The sequence below is a fragment of the Corythoichthys intestinalis genome, chromosome 10 (genome assembly GCF_030265065.1).
Source record: "Corythoichthys intestinalis isolate RoL2023-P3 chromosome 10, ASM3026506v1, whole genome shotgun sequence".
Lineage (NCBI taxonomy): Eukaryota > Metazoa > Chordata > Actinopteri > Syngnathiformes > Syngnathidae > Corythoichthys > Corythoichthys intestinalis.
In genome coordinates this window covers 52,458,473-52,479,012 of record NC_080404.1, presented here as the reverse complement: position 1 = coordinate 52,479,012, position 20,540 = coordinate 52,458,473, and the positions used below count along the sequence as shown (strand labels likewise).

The 20,540-nt window shown below is 38.5% G+C and overlaps 1 protein-coding gene across 1 annotated transcript; it reads left to right on the top strand.

The window, feature by feature from the left end:
* The first annotated feature begins 4,775 nt into the window (after positions 1-4,775).
* Positions 4,776-7,875, top strand: LOC130923503 (forkhead box protein G1-like). Its single transcript, XM_057849279.1, has one exon. The coding sequence runs from the start codon at positions 5,110-5,112 to the stop codon at positions 6,340-6,342; it is 1,233 nt and encodes a 410-aa protein (XP_057705262.1). The 5' UTR covers positions 4,776-5,109; the 3' UTR covers positions 6,343-7,875.
* The last annotated feature ends 12,665 nt before the right edge of the window (positions 7,876-20,540 follow it).

Here is a 20,540-nt window from a genome sequence, read left to right as displayed (position 1 = left end):
TCAAACAATGTGATTTTCAGTTTTTTTTTTTTCATATTCTGTCTCTCATGGTTGAGGTTTACCCATGTTGACAATTACAGGCCTCTCTAATCTTTTCAAGTAGGAGAACTTGCACAATTAGTGGCCTTGACCAAATACTTATTTGCCCCACTGTACTTATCGGCTCCTAGCCCCCTCAACTGATAGTGAAGTGTATGAATATGTATATATCGTACGTCCTTGCTAGTATTGCTCATCCACACATTGCAATGACGATGTTCAAACAATAAATTGTTCTGTCCTACACTTGAAACAACACTTCAGAAAATAAGGATTCACCGATTGCTATGCTTTGTGCTAAAATGGGAACAGGGGCACTTTAGAGGCCATTTAAATTCGATGTGGGCCCAGTGCCCCTGTGGCCCCCACCCATAAAACCGCCACTGATTACAAAGTATACGTATTTCTCATTGTGATTGAGTTACATGTAAAAAATTTAGCAAAACAGACAAGGGGGTCGATGCACATTGGTAATCAGTTCAGCTGCTCAATTCTGCCTGCATGAGGTACCTATTAATTGGCGTGCATGTGTGTGTGCGTGCTCATCATACTTGTGAATGGAGTCCAAACGAAGCTTTGTTGGCAGCTCACATCCAGTTAAACAGAAACACCATCTGTCACACACAAAGCACAGATTTAATACACTAACCTGTGTGTGTGTGTATGTAATCTGGATTTGAGCACTGTTGTCATACACAATGTGCAGCCAGTGCAAACAAACAGGAATCACCGACAAACGTGTGCAAATTGCAGATCTGATGCTTGAAATGGGAACAAATTAATCCGAATTTAAGCTTTTTAAAGCAAGCTTTACTATTAGTTATATTCTTAAATCTGAGGCACCATGTTTGATGCCGTATTAGTTCATGCATTCGAAGGTGCTATTTACACTGGCAGACCCCCACTAGACCCGCAAGGGTTAAAGGACTCATTATAATTGATATCTAATAATAATAATGTAAAATAGTTTTATCTTCCCCAATTCCCTGTTAATTTACCTTAAATACATAATTTTTACCTAATTTGTTTTTCAAGTAAAAATGGGGCAGTTTTGAATAATTGACACTCAAAGTAAAAAAAAATATTCTTGACTTAATACAGTGGTATGAAAAAGTATCTGAACCTTTTGGGAATTTCTCACGTTTTTTCATAAAATCGCCATCAGATGTGATCTGATCTTGTCAAAATCACACAGATGAAAAAACAGTGTCTGCTTTAACTAAAACCACCCAAACATTTATGGCTTTCCATATTTTAGTGAGGATGGTATGCAAACAATGACAGAAGGGGAAAAATAAATAGGTGAAGCATTGCATTTAATATTTTGTGAGCCCCCCTTTGGCAGCAGTAACTTCAACCAGACGCTTCCTGTAGCTGCAGATCAGTCTGGCACATCAATCAGGACTAATCTTGGCCCATTCTTCTCTACAAAACTGCTGTAGTTCAGTCAGATTCCTGGGATGTCTGGCATGGATCGCTGTCTTTAGGTCACGCCACAGCATTTCAATGGGGTTTAAGTCTGGACTTTGACTTAGCCACTCCAGAACGTGTATTCTGTTCTTCTGAACCCGTTCTGGAGTTGATTTACTTCTGTGTTTTGGATCATTATCCTGTCGCAGCAACTGTCTAACAGATGGTCTCAGGTTTTCCAGCAAAACTTTTGAATTCTTCCATTAATGATTGTAAGTTGTCCAGGCCCTGAGGCAGCAAAACAGCCCCAAATCATGATGCTCCCTCCGCCATGCTTCACGGTGGGGATGAGGTGTTGACGTTGGTGGCCTGTTCCATTTTTCCTCCACACATGAAGCTGTTTTACCAAAAAATTCCACTTTGGTTTCATCAGTCCACAAAATATTTGCTAAAACTTCTGTGGCGTGTTCAAGTGCCTTTTTGTGAACATTAAATGAGCAACAATGTTGTTTTTGGACAGCAGTGGCTTCCTCTGTGGAGTCTTCCCATGAACATCATTGTTGGCCATAGTTTGACATATAGTTGATGCGTGCACAGAGATATTGGACTGTGCCAGTGAATTCTGTAAGTCTTTAGCAGATACTCTAGGGTTCTTTTTTTTACCTCTCTGCGTATTCTGCGCTGAACTCTTGGCGTAATCTTTGGTGGACGGCCACTTTTTGGGAGAGAAGCAACAGTGCCAAACTCTCTCCATTTGTAGACGACTTCTCTGACTCTTGATTGATGAATATTCAGACTTTTAGAGATGGTTTTGTATCCTTTCTCAGCTTTATACAAATCGATAATCCTTGATTGCAGGTCTTCAGACAGCTCTTTTGACCAAGCCATGATGCACATCAGACAATGCTGTTCATCAAGACAATTATTACCAGGTGTGTGTTTTACAGTGGGCGGGGCAGCTTTAAACCACTCATCAGTGAATGGGCACACACCTGACTTAAATTGTTTGGTAAAAATTGGTTTCAATTGCTCTTTAAGTCTACTTAGGCAGAGGATTCACTTATTTCTTTTCCCCAGTCTGTCATTGTTTGCATGCTATCCTGATTAAAATATGAAAACCTAAAAGTGTTTGGGTAGTTTTAGTTAAAGCAGACACTGTTTTGCACCTGTGTGATTTTGACAAAGATCAGATCACGTTTAATGGTGATTTTATGCAGAAATGTGGGAAATTCCAAAAGGTTCAGATACATTTTCATACCACTTTAGCATTCATTTACCATAATTTTCACCAGAAAAGCTGTTTTCATAAGGCGGCCACTACATTTGCTATCTGACTAACATCATAGTTCTCAATATTTACGTAAAATAAATGCTAACTGAACATTTTTTTGTGTGCTTTTAACCAAGAATCGAGATGGTTGTACATCCATATCTATAAAGAATTCAGGGATTTAAGCATTTATTCACAAGAATTTTCACGGGAAAAGCTCTGTTTACATATGGCGGCCGCCACATTGACTGACAGACTAGCATCGTGCTTTGACATATTTAAGTAAAATTAATGCTAACTGCATGTTTTTGTTTTTTTCCTTTCTTTTAACCAAGAATCGAGACTGTTTTACGTCCACATCTATAAAGAATTCAGGGATTTATTAATTTATTCACAAGAAATTTCAACGTAAAAAGTTCTGTTTACATATAATGGCCGGCACATTGACTGACAGACTAGCATCGTACTTCGACATATTTATGTAAAATAAATGCGAACTGCACGTTTTTTTTTTTTGCTTTTTACCAAGAGTCGAGATTGTTTTATGTCCATATCGATTAAAAATTCAGGGATTTAAGCATTTGTTCACATGAATTTTCACCGGAAAGGCTTTGTTTACATATGGCGGCCGCCAGACTGACTGACAGACTAGCATCATACTTTGACATATTTACGTAAAATAAATGCTAACTGCCTGTTTTTTGTGTGTGTGTGTTTTTAACCTAGAATCGAGAATATTTTACGTCCATATCTATAAATAATTCAGGGATTTAAGTATTTATTCATCAGAATTTTCACGGGAAAAGCCCTTTGCTTACATATGGCAGCTGCCACATTGACTAACAGACTGGCATCGTACTTCGACATATTTACGTAAAATAAATGCTTACTGCACGTTTTGTTGTTGTTTTTTTTTTTTGCTTTTTACCAAGAATCGAGACTGCATTATGTCCATATCTAAAGAATTCAGGGATTTAAGCATTTATTCACAAGAATTTTCACGGGAAAAGCTCTGTTTACATATGGCGGCCGCTAATTTCCTTACTGACTAGCCTCATAGTTCGCAATATTTACGTAAAATAAATGCTACCTGCACGGTTTTTTTGCTGCTAAACAAGAATCGAGACCGTCTTACGTCCATATCTGTAAAGAATTAGGGATTTAATCATTTATTTACAAGAATTTTTAACAAAAAAAGCTCTTTGTCTGTGATTCCACTCGGTCAGCTTTGACGGCCACGCCAACAATGCAGGCCTACTTTTAATCGACCCCGCACCCCGTGTACCGTCAATATCATTATGAAGTCTATGGATGATTTTACAACACTGTGGGTGTGCGCTGTTCCTAATGGGAAATGCAGCACTAGTCCTCATGGGACACACAGTCTTCTGTAAGGCAAAACACTACCACTATTGTCCACCGGCGTCGCTAAAATCGACCAAATCTCAAAAGTTACCAAGTGTGGCTTTAAACTTATTTTAAAATAATACTATTAATAAAAAAGTGTATCAATATCGATAATGTAAAATATGCGGGGTTCTCGTCTTTAAGCCGGAAAACATTTGTTCTGATTTTCTGCAAAAATGAGAGTTTATTCATATTACAATTTTGTACTGTATCATTTGTTGAGTGCAACTAACAAAACAAAATGATTATAAACTCACTGGCTGCCAATAACGGCGAAGGACATACAATCCAACGTCCATTCCATTTGATGGCTTGCAGCGATTGGACGTCCATCGTTGTCAATGGCAATTCATATTTTGATTGATTTTTAAACGCGGGTCAAAAAAATACTGCAGTAACACGTGCTGCCGACAGGAGGCGCCAGCTCGCCAGGTTAGAAGTGCGTGTGTGCGTTTGTACGTCAGCGTGTGTGAGACCCCCACCTCACCCAAACACACGCATGAACGCACACGCGTCGTGCACGCGCGGTGTTTGCCCACATGATGATTGTGCTTGAGAAAACAAAGCCATCGGACGTGAACGCGCCTTACGCACGAGCGCCGTCGCCCCCTCCCCGTACGTCACGCGTGTCGGACTTTTTGGAAAAGAGGAGAACAAGACAAATCCAAAGAAGAAAATAGAAGTTGTTGTTGTTCAGGCTCCTCCTTAATTACTAATTTCTCTCGTGCGCGCGCGTGTGCGCGTCCCCTCTCTTTCTCTCTCTCTCTTTCTCTCTCTCTCATCCCCTTGCGCGCAGTGCGCTCGCGCTGTCACTCAAGTAGTTTCCCGCCAGGACAGCACAGGACGGGACAGGACGGGACGGGACGGGACGGCAGGCGGACACGAGGGGACTTTTCTTCTGGTTGCTATACGGTTTTTCCGTAAAAGTGGGCTCGCTGCTAACTTTTTTTTTTTTTTTTTTTCCTGGGGGTGGGGGTGCCGGCATGGAGGACGCGAAGGAGCCGGTGAGATGTTCGTCGTCGTTCAGTATCAAAAGCCTCTTGCTGCCGTCCAAGTGCGAGGCTCGCGCCGACTCTTTCGCTTCCGGGACGCCGCTTCTCGAGCCTCTTTCCCCGGGCTCCGACGCCGAGAGGTCGCCGGGAGGAGCCGGGGGCTCGGACCCGGACAAGGCGCCGCAGGAGGACGGCATTAAGGCGGAGGAGTCGGCTGCCGCACCTGAAGACACCGGTACCGGCACCGGTTCGTCGTCGGCGGCCAAGAACGGCAAATACGACAAGCCGCCCTTCTCGTACAACGCGCTGATAATGATGGCGATTCGCCAAAGCCCCGAGAAGCGCCTGACGCTTAACGGCATCTACGAGTTCATTATGAAGAACTTCCCCTTCTACCGCGAGCACAAGCAGGGTTGGCAGAACTCCATCCGCCACAATCTGAGCCTCAACAAGTGCTTCGTCAAGGTGCCGCGTCATTACGACGACCCGGGCAAGGGCAACTACTGGATGTTAGACCCCAGCAGCGACGACGTCTTCATCGGCGGCACCACCGGCAAGCTCCGCCGGCGCTCGGCCACCTCGCGGGGGAAGCTGGCCATCAAGCGCGGCCTGCGCTTCGCCCCGCTCGGCTTGGGTGTCAACGAACGACCGGGCAACCCGCTGTACTGGCAGATCTCGCCCTTCCTCTCCCTGCACCACCACCATCACCACGCGCACGCGCACCCGCACTCGCACCCGCACCCGCACTACAACGGCTCGTCGCCGGCTTTCCTCAACCAGGCGGCCGGCTACGGTTCGCTGCTGCCCGGCGTGGAGCAGCTGGCCAACGGGGACTTGAGCCGCGGCGGAGGCGGCGGCGGCGCGCTCGGACTCACGAACTCGTACGGCGTCGGCGCATCGCTGCTGTCCGCGGCGCCGAGCTACTTCGTCTCGGGGAGCCAGCCGCCGGGCCCGCCCGGGGGTGCCGCAGCTCCGCCGCCGGCCCCGCACCTGCAGCAGGGCGCGACCGGCTACGGGGGGCTTTCGAGCGGCGGGAACGGCGGCGGCAGTCCACCGCACTCACACTCGCACCCGCACTCGCACCCGCACTCGCTGCTCTCGGACTCGCTGAGAAGCGGCTCGGTGGCGGCCTTCTCGCAGTCGGCCGTGTCGGCTGCGGCGGCGGCCTTCCCGGGCGTGCTGGGCCACCAGAAAAGGGTCACCCCCAGCGCCTTCCTAAACTGAAACAGAAAACCACCCACCCGACCCTGTTTTTTTCTCGGTCACCCAACCGACCGACAAAAAAAAAAAAAAAAAAAAAAAAAAAACTATAAATCTCTATTTAAAAGTATGGAAGTCGCTTAATCGGCTCCCGACTGATTTCTTTTGTTGAGCAAAAAGGGACAAAGTTGGGTTGCCTAAGGCGATCAAAAAGTATATTTATATCCACTTGCTTGTTATTTATGAGAAGCTTTTTTGTATTTATTGTATTTAAAATGTCTATGATGCGGCCTCAAAGCGGACAAACTATTATTTATTAAATATTAGTATAGCGGCAGACAATCGACTTTTCGGCAGGAATTGTTATAACAATATGATACAACACTACTCGTAAACGAGCCTTAAATGTGCGAAGACAATTAGGGTTATGCAAAACAATCTCTTTTTACTATTATTTGAATTCTCAGGTCATCATGCCTCGAATCATTTTCACGGAATTCTGCAGAACTTTAAAAACTCATCACGCGTGTAAAATTAACGCATAAAAACGCTTTGTCTTATGTGTGTGTGAGGAAGTGGGGGTGTGTGTGCGCGCGTGTGGGAGTGAGTGAGATTTTCACCGAGGGCAGCTGTACTAAATGAAAAAAAATATATATATAAATTATTATGAAGTATTAGTAACTCATTAGCGCCATTGACGGTGATAGACGTCCAAAAACAAATGCTCATTTACTGTACACCAGCCTAGTTCAAATGGATTGGGATGTCTAAACGCATTGATGTTATTATTATCATTTTTTTGGTCTAGAATTGAAGATTGGACGTCTATGATCGTCAATGGCACTGAGAGAGTTAACTCTCATCACTTTTTCTTTTCTACCTGGGAATCACACATACACACGTATACAGGTGGACCTCATCTTCTGACCCAAGATGGCCGCGTTGCCATAGAAACGTCACACTCTCGGCACGAATTGTGCTGCTTTTGAGGATTTTTTTGTTTGTTTTGGTTCATGTTTTTGTTGCAGATTTTGTTTGGATTGTGTTGAGTTTGTTGTCGTTAGTTTTCCAAATGTGCATCGACAGGAAATTTCTTGTTTTCTCGGCTTGTTTTTTCCACTGGAACTGCTAAGTAGATTTGGTTTCTTTGTTTTCCACGGAGTATGAGGTTATTTAAAAAAATAAAAATTAAAAAAAAAATCAACACGAGACTGCATAATCTGAAAATGAAGAAATTCGAAGCTGCTGGACTTTGGAAATATTGGATATTTTTGACTTCATCACAATTTTTCTTGGGAAAATAAAAATGGAAATCTGTGTTGATTGACGTTTGACATCAGCAAATAGTGAGGACGCAAATGCTGGATCGATTGGAGCTGAACACAACCTCGTCACACCTTTCGGATTTTGTTTTTTATGCTTCCGTTATTTTCTTGGCAATTTTTGTGGTTAGTTGAATTTGTATGTGACGTCTCGTTTGTTTGTTTTTCCCGCTCTGGACAAACGCAACTTGATTAAAAAGGAGGAGAGAAAAAAATGGCAATTTTCATGTGTGATTTTTTTTTATTTTTTATATGAAGCATGATTTTGGAAATTGTTTTGCGAGGCCTTATCACAATAATATTTCATCTTACACACTGTATGTAAACACTAATGCAAACACTAATACGTTTGCATGAAAATATTATTATACAGAGATTACACAACAATATTTTAGCGATGGTTCCTAAATTTCTTGAGCGTACCATACATATTATCTTTAAAACATTAAGCCTTATTCAATTAAAGTGGCACGAATCGTAATAGAGCTTGAAACTTTACACTTGGGAAAAAAAAAATACCTGGTGGATTTACTTGATAAAATCATTTTAACAATTTCCATCTATACTTCAATTAATATTGCAAGCAGTAAAATTCACTTAAGTTTAGTTCACAAGCAGTAAATTTTACTGCTTGTGAACTGAACTTAATATTGCAAGTCGTAAAATTTACTTAATTGAAGTAGGTGCAAATTGTTACAATGATTTTATCAAGTAAATCCATCATGTTTTGTTTTCAGTGTACTTTACTTAACTACATATACCGGCATTTGACATTTGAATGTTTGCAGTGCAGATAAAAACAAATTATTACACCATTTTCTCAGCAACATTCCTCCGTCAAAACGTCTTTCAAAATATTCCTTCTTTTTTTTCTTTTTAGTTGTGGTGCTCATATATCGTTTTTTTTGACTGGTCCATCTTCTATAATTGATTTGGTTCAATTAAGTTGGTTTTACATCTGACAATCGTCCTAATTTCATTTCCCCCCTCAATTCTAAACCACAGTATGTCAGAATGTTCCTCTTTGGGCCTGAAAATTCAAACTCAAATTAAAAAAATAAAAATGTATTGAAATCCTGACCACACTAATATAAATCACCATCACGGAATGAATATTCAAGATTATATGTGCTGCCACTATTAGATTTATTGTGTTTGTCCACGACAATATAAAGTTTTAACTGGACAATAGTATAGATAAAACCTATATGTAAGGCTGGCCTGGAGATAACGAGTTATTTACAAATGACTGGCACTCTAAAGGTTAAAACTTGAATTTAAAAAATATATATTCCTTATCACACAAATAAGAATCATTTCATGTGCTGCCACTATAATATTTATTGTGTTTGTCCACACAATATCAAATTTTGACTAATAGATTAAAACTGTATACACAGTTTTTATATTTATGCATATCAAATGATTATGATATTCGACATGCTGATTTTTAAATGATGTCATCTTTTTATAAGAAACTCTGCTCAATTATTGTTACATTAAATGCATATGAAGGAGAACAATAGACTCCTACTCAAGTTCAATCCAAGATATATAAAGTTATTACAGTAATAATAATAATAATAAAGATAAAATAAAAAAAATAAAAAACCTGTAAAACACATACAGACACAAATTCTAATGTATTGTTGTTATGGAAACAGTGCAGTACACTTTTTTTTTTTTTTTTTTTAATATGAAATTAAATATATTCAGTTATGTGATGTTATTTGATTGTTTTATCATAAAACATTAGACGTCTGTAGATATGTGTATATCGGTATTAAGAAATATCACAATGCTTTTCCGAAACTTTTTCCGAATACACTGCAAATTTATAAAGTCTTAATCAGATTATTTTTCTTAAATCTAGTGAAATAATTTCCCCATTTTGTTTTGAGTGTTAAAGTTAACAGATTAATGTGTCAGATTATTCCTTTTAATTTAAGTAGATATTACTATTTGTTGTTATTAAGCCCATACAGCTAAAAGTCGGTCATTTTTCACCTAAATCAAGAAAAATATGCTTTCAAGTAATATTTTGAACAGTATTTATTCTTGAATTAAGAACATTTCTGACAAACAAGTTTTTTTTTTAAAGGTTAAATGTACTTATTTATTGCTTAAAACAAGTCTATTAAGCTTATACAGTTAAAAATTCGTCATTTTTCACCTAAATCAAGAAAATATGCTTTCAAGTTATATTTTGAACAATATTTATTCTTGGTTTAAGAACATTTCTGACAAACAAGCTTTTTGAAAATTTTTTTTAAAGATTAAATGTACTTATTTATTGCTCAAAACAAGTCTATTAAGCTTATTGTCAGCTAGCAATTTTTCTTATTTCAGGAAATTTTACTTGAAGCACTGCCAGATAATTTCACTTGTTTATAGTAGATTTACACAGAAAACAAGGGAATTTTAATAGTTTTAAGGAGGTTTGTTTTTTGTAGAAATGCGCGATGAGGTCACAAAACAAACCCCAAAAGATGGGCAAAATCTCTTCCAACCGTATCTCCATACAAATATTTTCTCAAAATATATATCTAATCAAAGAAGTTGTCAATTAATTGGCATGACCTCAAGTGGTATTTAGTACAATAGAACTGGGATTTTATTATGATACTCAATTTTCCAAGATGGGTGGACCTTTTACTTTTCAAAATGGCAGACCGCGTACAACAAGTTGTGAATGGTAAGAAACTTTCAAGTTTTTTTTAAGGAATATTTATCGTCAATTTGCACATTTTTTAAAACGCTAGCATGCTAAAGCAGTGTACACATTTATAAAACTCTTATTTTGTAACCAAATGTTAGCTAAAATGCTCCGTTACAAACAAAAACTTATCATTTTGTTACATTTTCTCTTAGTAGATAATATATTAAGAGAGTTTTGCCCACACGACAAACCAAAATGAAGTCTGTGTCTACTATGTTTTTGTTTTTGCAAAAGCACATGAACAGGACGTAGTTATCATTACCAATTAGCAAGTTGTAAGCATCGTCTTTCCCAGAGCATTTTAAGGCAGCATGAGTCAACATTGTGATGATGGAAAACTTACTTGGGATCAGTATTGTTTTCATCCATGATGACTACAACAAAATATTTCGAACAATTTTTTTCATGATGAAGACGAGACAATAACAAGCTAAAAATGTGTTTTGGAAGACTAAAACATAACGACAGTAGTTTTCGTCTGACGGGACGACAACAAGACGAACGGTGTGTGACATTTTGTGTGTAGTTAGCTTGCATGGTAGCAGTGTCTGGCTGTGTCACATATGTGACCTGCTGCTGCTCGCCAGTCTCCAGGCTTGCACACACGGAAAGATTTGTTTTCTTATTTTGCCAGAGAAAATATGCAATGTTACTTTAGCCTTTAAACGTCTGTCCATAGTGTTCATCACACACTAAATGTAACTCGTAGCGTTAGCATAGTATTTGCGTTACCGTTAGCATTAAGCTAATGCTAATGTCAAACGTCCTCTTAAACTCTCGGACAACTTTTTTTTTTTACATACAGTTCGTGGCGTCCAGGTGGGTACAATTAATTGAAAATAATGTACTGTTCTCTTACCTAATGTGCATTATCACCAAATTGGCGTTGTCTTTTAGAGACGCTACGATATTTGCTCGCCCGTCTGTCAATGTTCATTCAAAATACTTTTCGTTTATTAATTTAGTTTATGGAGTAATTTTTCTTTTATTTTACAGACGAAAACATTTTTAGTAAATGCTGACTAAAACTAGACTAAATTAGTCCTGCGTTTTTGTCAACAAGAACTACACGAAGAAAAACACATTTTGAGATGACTAGAATATGACTAAAACTAATAATTATTATCGTCCAAAGGACTGGGATTAAAACGAAAATTAAAAGGGCTGCCAAAAACAACTCTGCTTGGGATGATTCTGAACTTGGACAGATTTCTTTGTTTAAATGTGGTTTCGAAACGTCCAGTATTGCTGTCGTTTGATGGGTGTCATGCTTTTATTCAGACTTAATGGATTTTAGTGCTGCAACGATTAATCGATTGAAGAAAAAAGATTAGAATTAAATTTTGCTGCTTCAAGTATTCATAAACATCTTTGATGTTAAAGATGTTATAGACATAGACTTCATAATGATTAAACGGGTCAGATCGGTCATTCACTGAGCCGCCCCCATCAAGAGGAGCTATTCACAAAATCGCGCCCGCAGCGATCTAACGCCAGATTTCTGTTGAAAAAGTACCAAAACTGTACCGCACACAAACAGGAAGGATTGTCTAATGAAACGTTGTGAAAAAAATCAATGGAAGAAATTTGCCGCTGCGGCATTGGCATTATACCTCGCAATATTGACTTGAAATAACTGTCAACTGCCCGTTTTTTGCTTTTAACCAAGAATCGGGACTCTTTTACGTCCATATCTAAAAAGAATTCAGGGATTTAAGCATTTATTCACAAGAATTTTCACCGGAAAAGCTTTGTTTACATCAGGTGGCCGCGAGCTACATTCACTAACAGACTAGCATTTTACTTCGACATATTTACGTTAAATAAATGCTAACTGCACGTTTTTTTCTTTTGCTTTCAACCAAGAATCGAGACTGTTTTACGTATCTATAAAGAATTCGGGGATTTAAGCATTTATTCACAAGAATTTTCACAGGAAAAGCTTTGTTTACATCAGGCGGCCGCTAGCTACATTCACTAACAGACTAGCATTGTACTTCAACATATTTACGGAAAGTAAATGCTAACTGCACGTTTTTTTTTTTTACTTTTAACCAATAATCGAGACTGTTTTACGTCCATATTTATAAAGAATTCAGGGAATTAAGCATTTATTCTGAAGACGTTTCACTGGGAAAGCTCTGTTTAGATCAGGTTGCCACTAGCTACATTCACTAGCAGACTAGCATTTTACTTCAACATATTTACATAAAATAAATGCTAACTGCAGTTTTTTGCTTTTAACCAAGAATCGAGATTGTTTTACATTCATATCTATTAAGAATTCGGGGATTTAAGATTTTATGCACAGAAATTTTCACCTGAAAAGCTCTGTTTACATCAGGCGGTCGCAAGCTATATTCACTAACAGACTAGCATTGTATTTCGACATATTTACGTAAAGTAAATGCTAACTGCACGGTTTTTTTGCTTTTAACCAAGAATCAAGAATGTTTTACATCCATATCTATAAAGAATTCAACGATTTAAGCATTTATTCACAAGAATTTTCAACGGAAAAGCTCTGTTTACATCAGGCGGCCGCCAGCAACATTCACTAACAGACTAGCATTTTACTTTGACATATTTACGTAAAATAAATGATAACTGCACGTTTTTTTTTTTTTTTGCTTTTAACCAAGAATCGTGACTGTTTTACGGTCATATCTATCAACAATTCAGGGATTTAAGCATTTATCCGCAAGAATTTTCACCGGAAAAGCTGTTTTCCTCAGGCGGGCACCAGCTACATTCGCTAACAGACTAGCATTGTACTTTGACATATTTATGTAAAATGAATGGTAACTGCACTTTTTTTTTTTTTGCTTTTAACCAAGAATTGAGACTGTTTTACGTCCATATCTATAAATAATTCAGGGATTTAAGCATTTATTCACAAGAATTTTCACCGGAAAAGCTCTGTTTACATCAGGCGGCCGCTAGCTACATTTACTAACAGACGAGCATTGTACAGTGGGGAGAACAAGTATTTGATACACAGTCAATGGTAAAACCCATTGGCAGTGTATCAAATACTTGTTCTCCCCAATGTAATTCGATATATTTACATAAATAAATGCTAACTGCACCTTTTTTTGCTTTTAACCAAGAATTGTGACTGTTTTACGTCCATATCTATAAAGAATTCAGGGATTTAAGCATTTATTCACAAGAACTTTCAACGAAAAAAGCTCTTTGTGATTCCACTCGGTCACCTTTGACGGCCTCGCCAACAATGCAGGCCCCCTATTTATCACCCCCGTGCCCCAGGTCCCGTCAATACATTATGAAGTCTATGTTATAAAGGGTATAATGTAATAACGTGTAGAACTCGAACAGTTACATTGCTGAGTAACTAATTGCTCTTACAATGAAGTAACTGAGTTATTCAAGTACTTTTTGGGAGAAGTAATTTGTAACTGTAATTAATGACTTTTTTAAAGTAAGATTAACAACACTGATGTTGACTGTGAGACAGTAGTGTTGCTTCTCCACGTTTTGATGACGTCATCACAAAAGGTCGAAGGTTCTTCACGTTAAACCGATATTGCATTTTTATCTATATGTATCTAAAAAAAAATTATATACATATACATATATATATATATATATACATATTTTCTAAGGGTTAAAAAGTAACAAAATAATTCAGAAATACAATGGCAAATTAACTTCTTTCACGGGTATTAGGTGCAAAAATATGCGATCAGCACATCCCTAGTTTCATGTCTGAGCTGTCGCTCGCATCCGCGTTCGTTTTTTGGCAAAAAGCTGACCGGTCGTTATCACATTTTGCTCTTTTGCTCCAAAGAGAAAGGCGGGGCTACGTCTGGTTGTTTTTGGGTAAGGGTGAAAGGTCAGAGTTGAGCTCCACTCTGACCTCATTACAAATTGAACAGGAAGTTAAAAGGTCGTCTGAGGAGCACTTGAAAGCCTTGAAGCTCAATTTTTAAGCCGCCAAAGAATCTTCACACTCGGCAACACAGCACAAAACAAACAAAATGCCATTCAATGTCATTGAATATGAGGTGATGTCATCACCTGAAACAGAAGATGATGACTTTTTGGCAGTGTTGTTTTTGTCAACAATGACCATCACCAAAATATTTTTGTGGCCGAACAATTTTTTTCGTGACCAGCGTTGTTTTCGTCAACGATGACGATAACGAAAATATTTTGTCAACGAACACTTTTTTCATGACGATGATGTGACGAGGTATAAACATGCTTTGGGAAGAATAATCAGACGAATGCTAGCTTTCGTCCGAAGGGACGAGGACGACACGAAAATGCGCAATAGTTTCCGTCATGTGTTCACAATGAGTGACATTTTATGTGTAGTTAGCCTGCATAGTAGCAGTGTCTGGTTGTGTCACTCATGTGACGTGCTGCACCAGTGTCCTCTCCTCTCAAGGCTTGCACACACGGTAAGATTTGTTTTCCTATATTTCCCAGAGAAAATATGCAATGTTGCTTTAGCATTTAAAGGTCTGTGCTGAGTGATTTTCAACGCTAAATGTAACTCGTAGCGTTAGCATTAGCTGAATGCTAACGGCAAGCGTCCTCTTAAACTCTCGGACAACATTTTTTACATAGTTTGTGGCGTCCAGGTGGGTATAATTCATTGAAAATAATGTAGTTTTCCTGCTGAGTGTGTATTATCACCAAGTTGGTATTGTCCTTGTAGACACTACAATATGTGCTCGTCTGTCAATGTTCATTCAAAATAGTTGGAAACTTTTATTTATTTATTATTCTAGGATATATTTTTTTAATTTTACAGACGTAAATATTGACTAAAACTAGAGAAAATTAGTTTAGTTTTCGTCAAGAAAAATTTGAGGAAGAAATAAAATATGACTACAACTAATTCGTATTGTCACCCAAAAGACTTAGACTTAGAGAAAATTTAAAAGGGCTCCCAAAAACAACACTGTTCACAAGCTAAAAATGTGGCTTGAGAGTCTAGAACAGAACTAGACGAATGGCCGTTTTTGTCTGACGAGACGAAAATGCAACATAATTTATTCACAATGTGTGACATTTTCGTATTATTTGTGGAGCATGTCAGCTAGCATCGTGGCAGTGTTTGGGCCGTGTCACTCCTTCCCACCCTCACCGGAGTTAAGGATGTGTCTCAAGCTGGGCTGCGCTCCATCTTGCTTGTTTGGAAACACGGTAAAATTTGTTTTCTTATCTTGGCAAGACAGAATATGCAATGTTGCTTTAGGCTTTAAAGGTCTGTGCTGATTGATCATGATATGCTAAATGTAATCCTAGAGTTTGAGTAGCATTCACGTTAGCATAGCATTAGCTTCAGAAAGGCGAGCGTCTTCTTATAACACTGGACAGTCTGAAGCAGAGCCCCTTGGCTTTTCTGGTCAGTAAGTCTAGATGTTGTTAGATGCTCGGAAAACTTTTTTTTTTTACATGCAGTTCATGATTCTAGGTAGGTTTAACCCTTAAACACCGGATAGTGTGGGCGGTGACATGTATACGCATATCATCTTTGAAGCTTCGTCACACTGTAATTATGTCACCCACGTGCCACTGGTGGGTCTCAAAGGGCTGAAGTTGTTTTTACTTGAAGTCAATCGACCAACTAAAACGGGAGATCATGTCATTAGACTTTTACAGTTTTATTGACCTTATAAATAATCATTACAAACGCTGCATGGACCATGTGTTTATGTCCATATTTCCATCATTTCATTGTCCTTTTTCAAAACCGAAGCACCACGAAAAACTACATACCGGTACAGTGCTGGCCAAAAGTATTAGCACCCCTGCAATTCTATCAAATAATGCTCAATTTCTCCCAGAAAATAATTGCAATTACAAATGCTTTGGTAGTAATACATTCATTTATTTTGCTTGTCCTTGTGTGTACCACATTGACCACAGAGAATAGAAAGAGGACCAAAGAACTGTCTGAGGACTTGAGAAGCAAAATTGTGAAGGAGAATGGGCAATCTCAAGGCTACAAGTCCATCTCCAAAGACCTGAATGTTCCTGTGTCTACCGTGTGCCGTGTCATCAATAAGTGTAAAGCCAATGGCATTGTGGCTAACCTCCCTAGATGTGGACAGAAAAGAAAAATTGAAGAGAGATTTCAAATGAAAGATTGTGCGGATGGTGGATAAAGAACCTCGACTAACATCCAAAAAAGTTGAAGCTGTCCCGCAGTCCGAGGGTAGAACAGTGTCAACCCGTACTATCCGTCGGCGTCTGAATGAAAAGGGATTGTATGGTAGGATACCCAGGAAGACCCCACTTCTGACCCAGAGACATAAAAAAGCCAGGCTGGAGTTTGCCAAAACTTACCCGAGAAAACCAAAAACGTTTTGGAAGAATGTTCTCTGGTCAGATGAGACAAAAGTAGAGCTTTTTGGGAAAATGCATCAACATAGAGTTTACAGGGGGAAAAAACGAGGCCACCAAAGAAAAGAACATGGTCCCCACAGTCAAACATGGCGGAGGTTCCCTGATGTTTTGGGGTTCCTTTGCTGGCACTGGACTGCTTGACCATGTGTATGGCATTATGAAGTCTGAAGACAACCAACAAATTTCGCAGCATAATGTAGGGCCCAGTGTGAGAAAGCTGTGTCTCCCTCAGAGGTCATGGGTCTTCCAGTAGGACAATGACCCAAAACACACTACAAAAAGCACTAGAAAATGGGTTGAGAGAAAGCACTGGAGACTTCTAAAGTGGCCAGCAATGACTCCAGACCTGAATCCCATAGAACACATGTGGAGAGATCTGAAAATGGCAGTTTGGAGAAGCCCCCCTTCAAATCTCAGAGACCTGGAGTAGTTGGCCAAAGAAGAATGGTCTAAAATTCCAGCAGAGCATTGTAAAAAAAACTCATTGATGGATACCGAAAGCGGTTGTTCGCAGTTATTTTGTCTAACGATTGTGTTACCAAGTATTAGGCTGAGGGTGCCAATACTTTTGTCCGGCCCATTTTTGGAGTTATGTGTAAAATGATAATGATTGAATTTATTTTTTTTCATTCTCTTTTGTGTTTTTTCATTTCAAGAAAATCAATGAAGATATTACTACCAAAGCATTTGTAATTGCAATCATTTTCTGGGAGAAATTGAGCATTATCTGACACAATTGCAGGGGTGCCAATACTTTTGGCCAGCACAGTAGATGTGCGTGTTTGAGAAGCTTGATTTTATTCATAAACTTTTTATAAATTGATGGGTGCAATACCTAACCTCACAAAGAGATATCCTCCCAACTCTTCTTGTGTTTGATGATATCTTATACAGTGGGGAGAACAAGTATTTGATACACTGCCAATGGGTTTTCCCATTGGCAGTGTATCAAATACTTGTTCTCCCCACTGTATATACGGAGGAAAACACTCAGGTGACTTGAAGTTCTGCTCTGAGACCCCCTATTTGGCTAAAATTTCAAAATTGTCCTGTGTGCCTATGTAATACATCATTGGAAAGCTTAAAATCTCAATTTTCAGGGGGAAGAAAATGTTTGAACAGGAGGCCAAATTGTCTGTAAACGCGGGTTTCCAGGGTAAAATGGACAAATTAAAACTAGTTTGGAGACTTAATACGCCATGAATCTGCTATGGCAGCATATAGACATGTTGTTCTATCAAACGCAACAGTTCTTCTGGCTTAAAATACAGCAGTTCATTTTAAAGAGGAGTGCAAGAGCAGAAACTGCTTTTTCCAGTCTTGTCTGTGTTTTCCGCCACATGTGTATGTATTTTTTTTTTTTTTTCACTATTTTGCACTGTTGGTCCAATGTATATGGCAGAAAACACTCAGGTGACTTGAAGTTCTGCTCTGAGACCCCCAATTTGGCCAATTTTCAAAATTGTCCAATATGCACGTGTGAAACATCATTGAAAATCCCAATTTTTGAGGTCAAGAAAAATTTTGAACAGGAGGGCATGTAAAAAAAAATTTTTTTTCTTTTTTTTTAAAGGCGAAACCCTATCTCAGAGGTCAGAGCACGCGAGAGCGGAATTAAGACGCCATGACTATAACGAGATATTATCGCGTACTTACCTTGTTTCGATCCAAAAACTCCATGTAGCATGTACTGTATTACTGAGTGTCAAGACACAGCTGTGAATGGCCACGGCTGGATTTTTGGGGAATTTTATGGGTGAAACACGGTACTATAACAAAGGTCGTGATGCAGAAATCGCAAAAATCAAGGAGTAGTTGAGATGTTCTTTTTCATATATTTACCCTTTTAAACGTTTTTTTTTTTCCAATTTTTCTTTGTTTGGATTAGGGCTGTTAAACGATTAAAATTTTTAATTGAGTTAATTACAGCTTAAAAATTAATTAATCGTAATTAATCGCAATTCAAACCATCTATGAAATAAAACATTCAACATACGGTACATAAGTACTGTATTTGTTTATCATAACAATTAATCAACAAGATGGCATTAACATTATTAAAATTCTGTTAAAGCGATCCATGGATAGAAAGACTTGTAGTTCTTAAAAGATAAATGTTAGTACAAGTTATCGAAATTTTATATTAAAACCCCTCTTAATGTTTTCGTTTACTAAAATTTGTAAAACTTTCAGTCAAAAAATAAACTAGTAGCTCGCCATTGTTGATGTCAATAATTACATCATGCTCACTCATTGTGCTTAAACCCAAAAAATCATTTGGACCCAAGCGCCAGCAGAGGGCGCCAAACACCAAAAACAAGTAACAAGCGGACATTACACTGCTGTCATTTTAATCTGTTTGAGCGGGGCATGTGCGTTTATTGCGTCAAGTATTTTAACGTGATTAATTTAAAAAATTAATTAACGCCCGTTAACGCGATAATTTTGACAGCCCTAGTTTGGATCGATTATCTATCATTAACATATCGAAGAAAATGCGACAGTAACACACACACACACACACACAAAAAAACAAAACAATTAAGCGATAGTTATGAGGTAGATATCCGCCACTTTTTTCATTGTGACGTCATTTGTTCAAAAGTTTAAAATATGCAAGTGAATAATTTTTTTAAAGTCTTTAGTTTTTTTTTTGTTTTTTTTTTTTAAACAAAACATTAGACATTAATTCATGATTTTAAGCTAAAAATGACAGACATTTTGAATAATAAATATAATTAATTACTTTCGTTTTATGGCTGGAATGGAACAAAAGCGGTTGCGCGATGTCTGTAAACGGGGGTTTTCAGGGTAAAACGGACAAAATAGAAGTAGTTTGGGGGCTTAATGCGCCATGAATCTGCTATTGCAGCATATAGACATAGTGTTCTATCAAACACAACAGTTCTTTTGGCTTAAAATACAGCAGTTTCTTTTAAAGAGGAGTGCATGAGCAGAAACTGCTTTTTCAGTCTTGTCTGTGTTTTCCGCCATATACAGTTATGTTAAATGTTTATCTTAACAAGTTGACTAAATATTATCAAGCTTCAAAACAGTTCGTCGAGCTGTTGGTTGTCAACGGGACATTAATATTACAAATTTTGACCCAAAAAATTTGGTGATATATATATATTTTTTTGTCTTTTTGAGTCCAAAATGTTGATTATAATTGGTCAGTTCGGACTTGAAGGTTATGGTGTCCTGAAAAAAGGGACCCAACCAGGCCTATGTGAACAATTTTTTTTCTCGAAATATAAAGGCAACATCGAATGCATGCAAATTCGGACAAAATAGGCCAAGGTATTAAAGGGTTAATACTGTTTTTCCTGCTGAGTGTGTATTATCATCACAAAATTGGCGCTGTCCTTGCAGACGCTACAGTATGTGCTCGTCCGTCTATGTTCATTCAAAATGGTTGGAAACCTTAATTTTCTGACTCAAACATTGAATTTTACAGACGAAAACTTGACTGTTGACTAAAACTAGACAAAATCTCAATGACACTTCCTCGGCTAAAACCAGACGAAAACATTTTAAAGTGACTAAAATATAACTAAAACTAAAAAGTATTTCTGTCCGAAACACTAATTAAAAGGGTTGCCAAAAACAACACTGCTTCTTGGAAAACGTTTGCACAAGTGAAAAAGAACCAGTTTGAGCAGTAAGCCGTCCTTTTTTTGTCTTCGGGGAAATTCCTCGAATCACATTAAGCACAAAATTTCCAGATGGAGAAGACGTGTCACTTCGCTGTCCGTCTTGAGGATGACGTCCTCAAATCCCAGCGTGCCTGAGTGAAG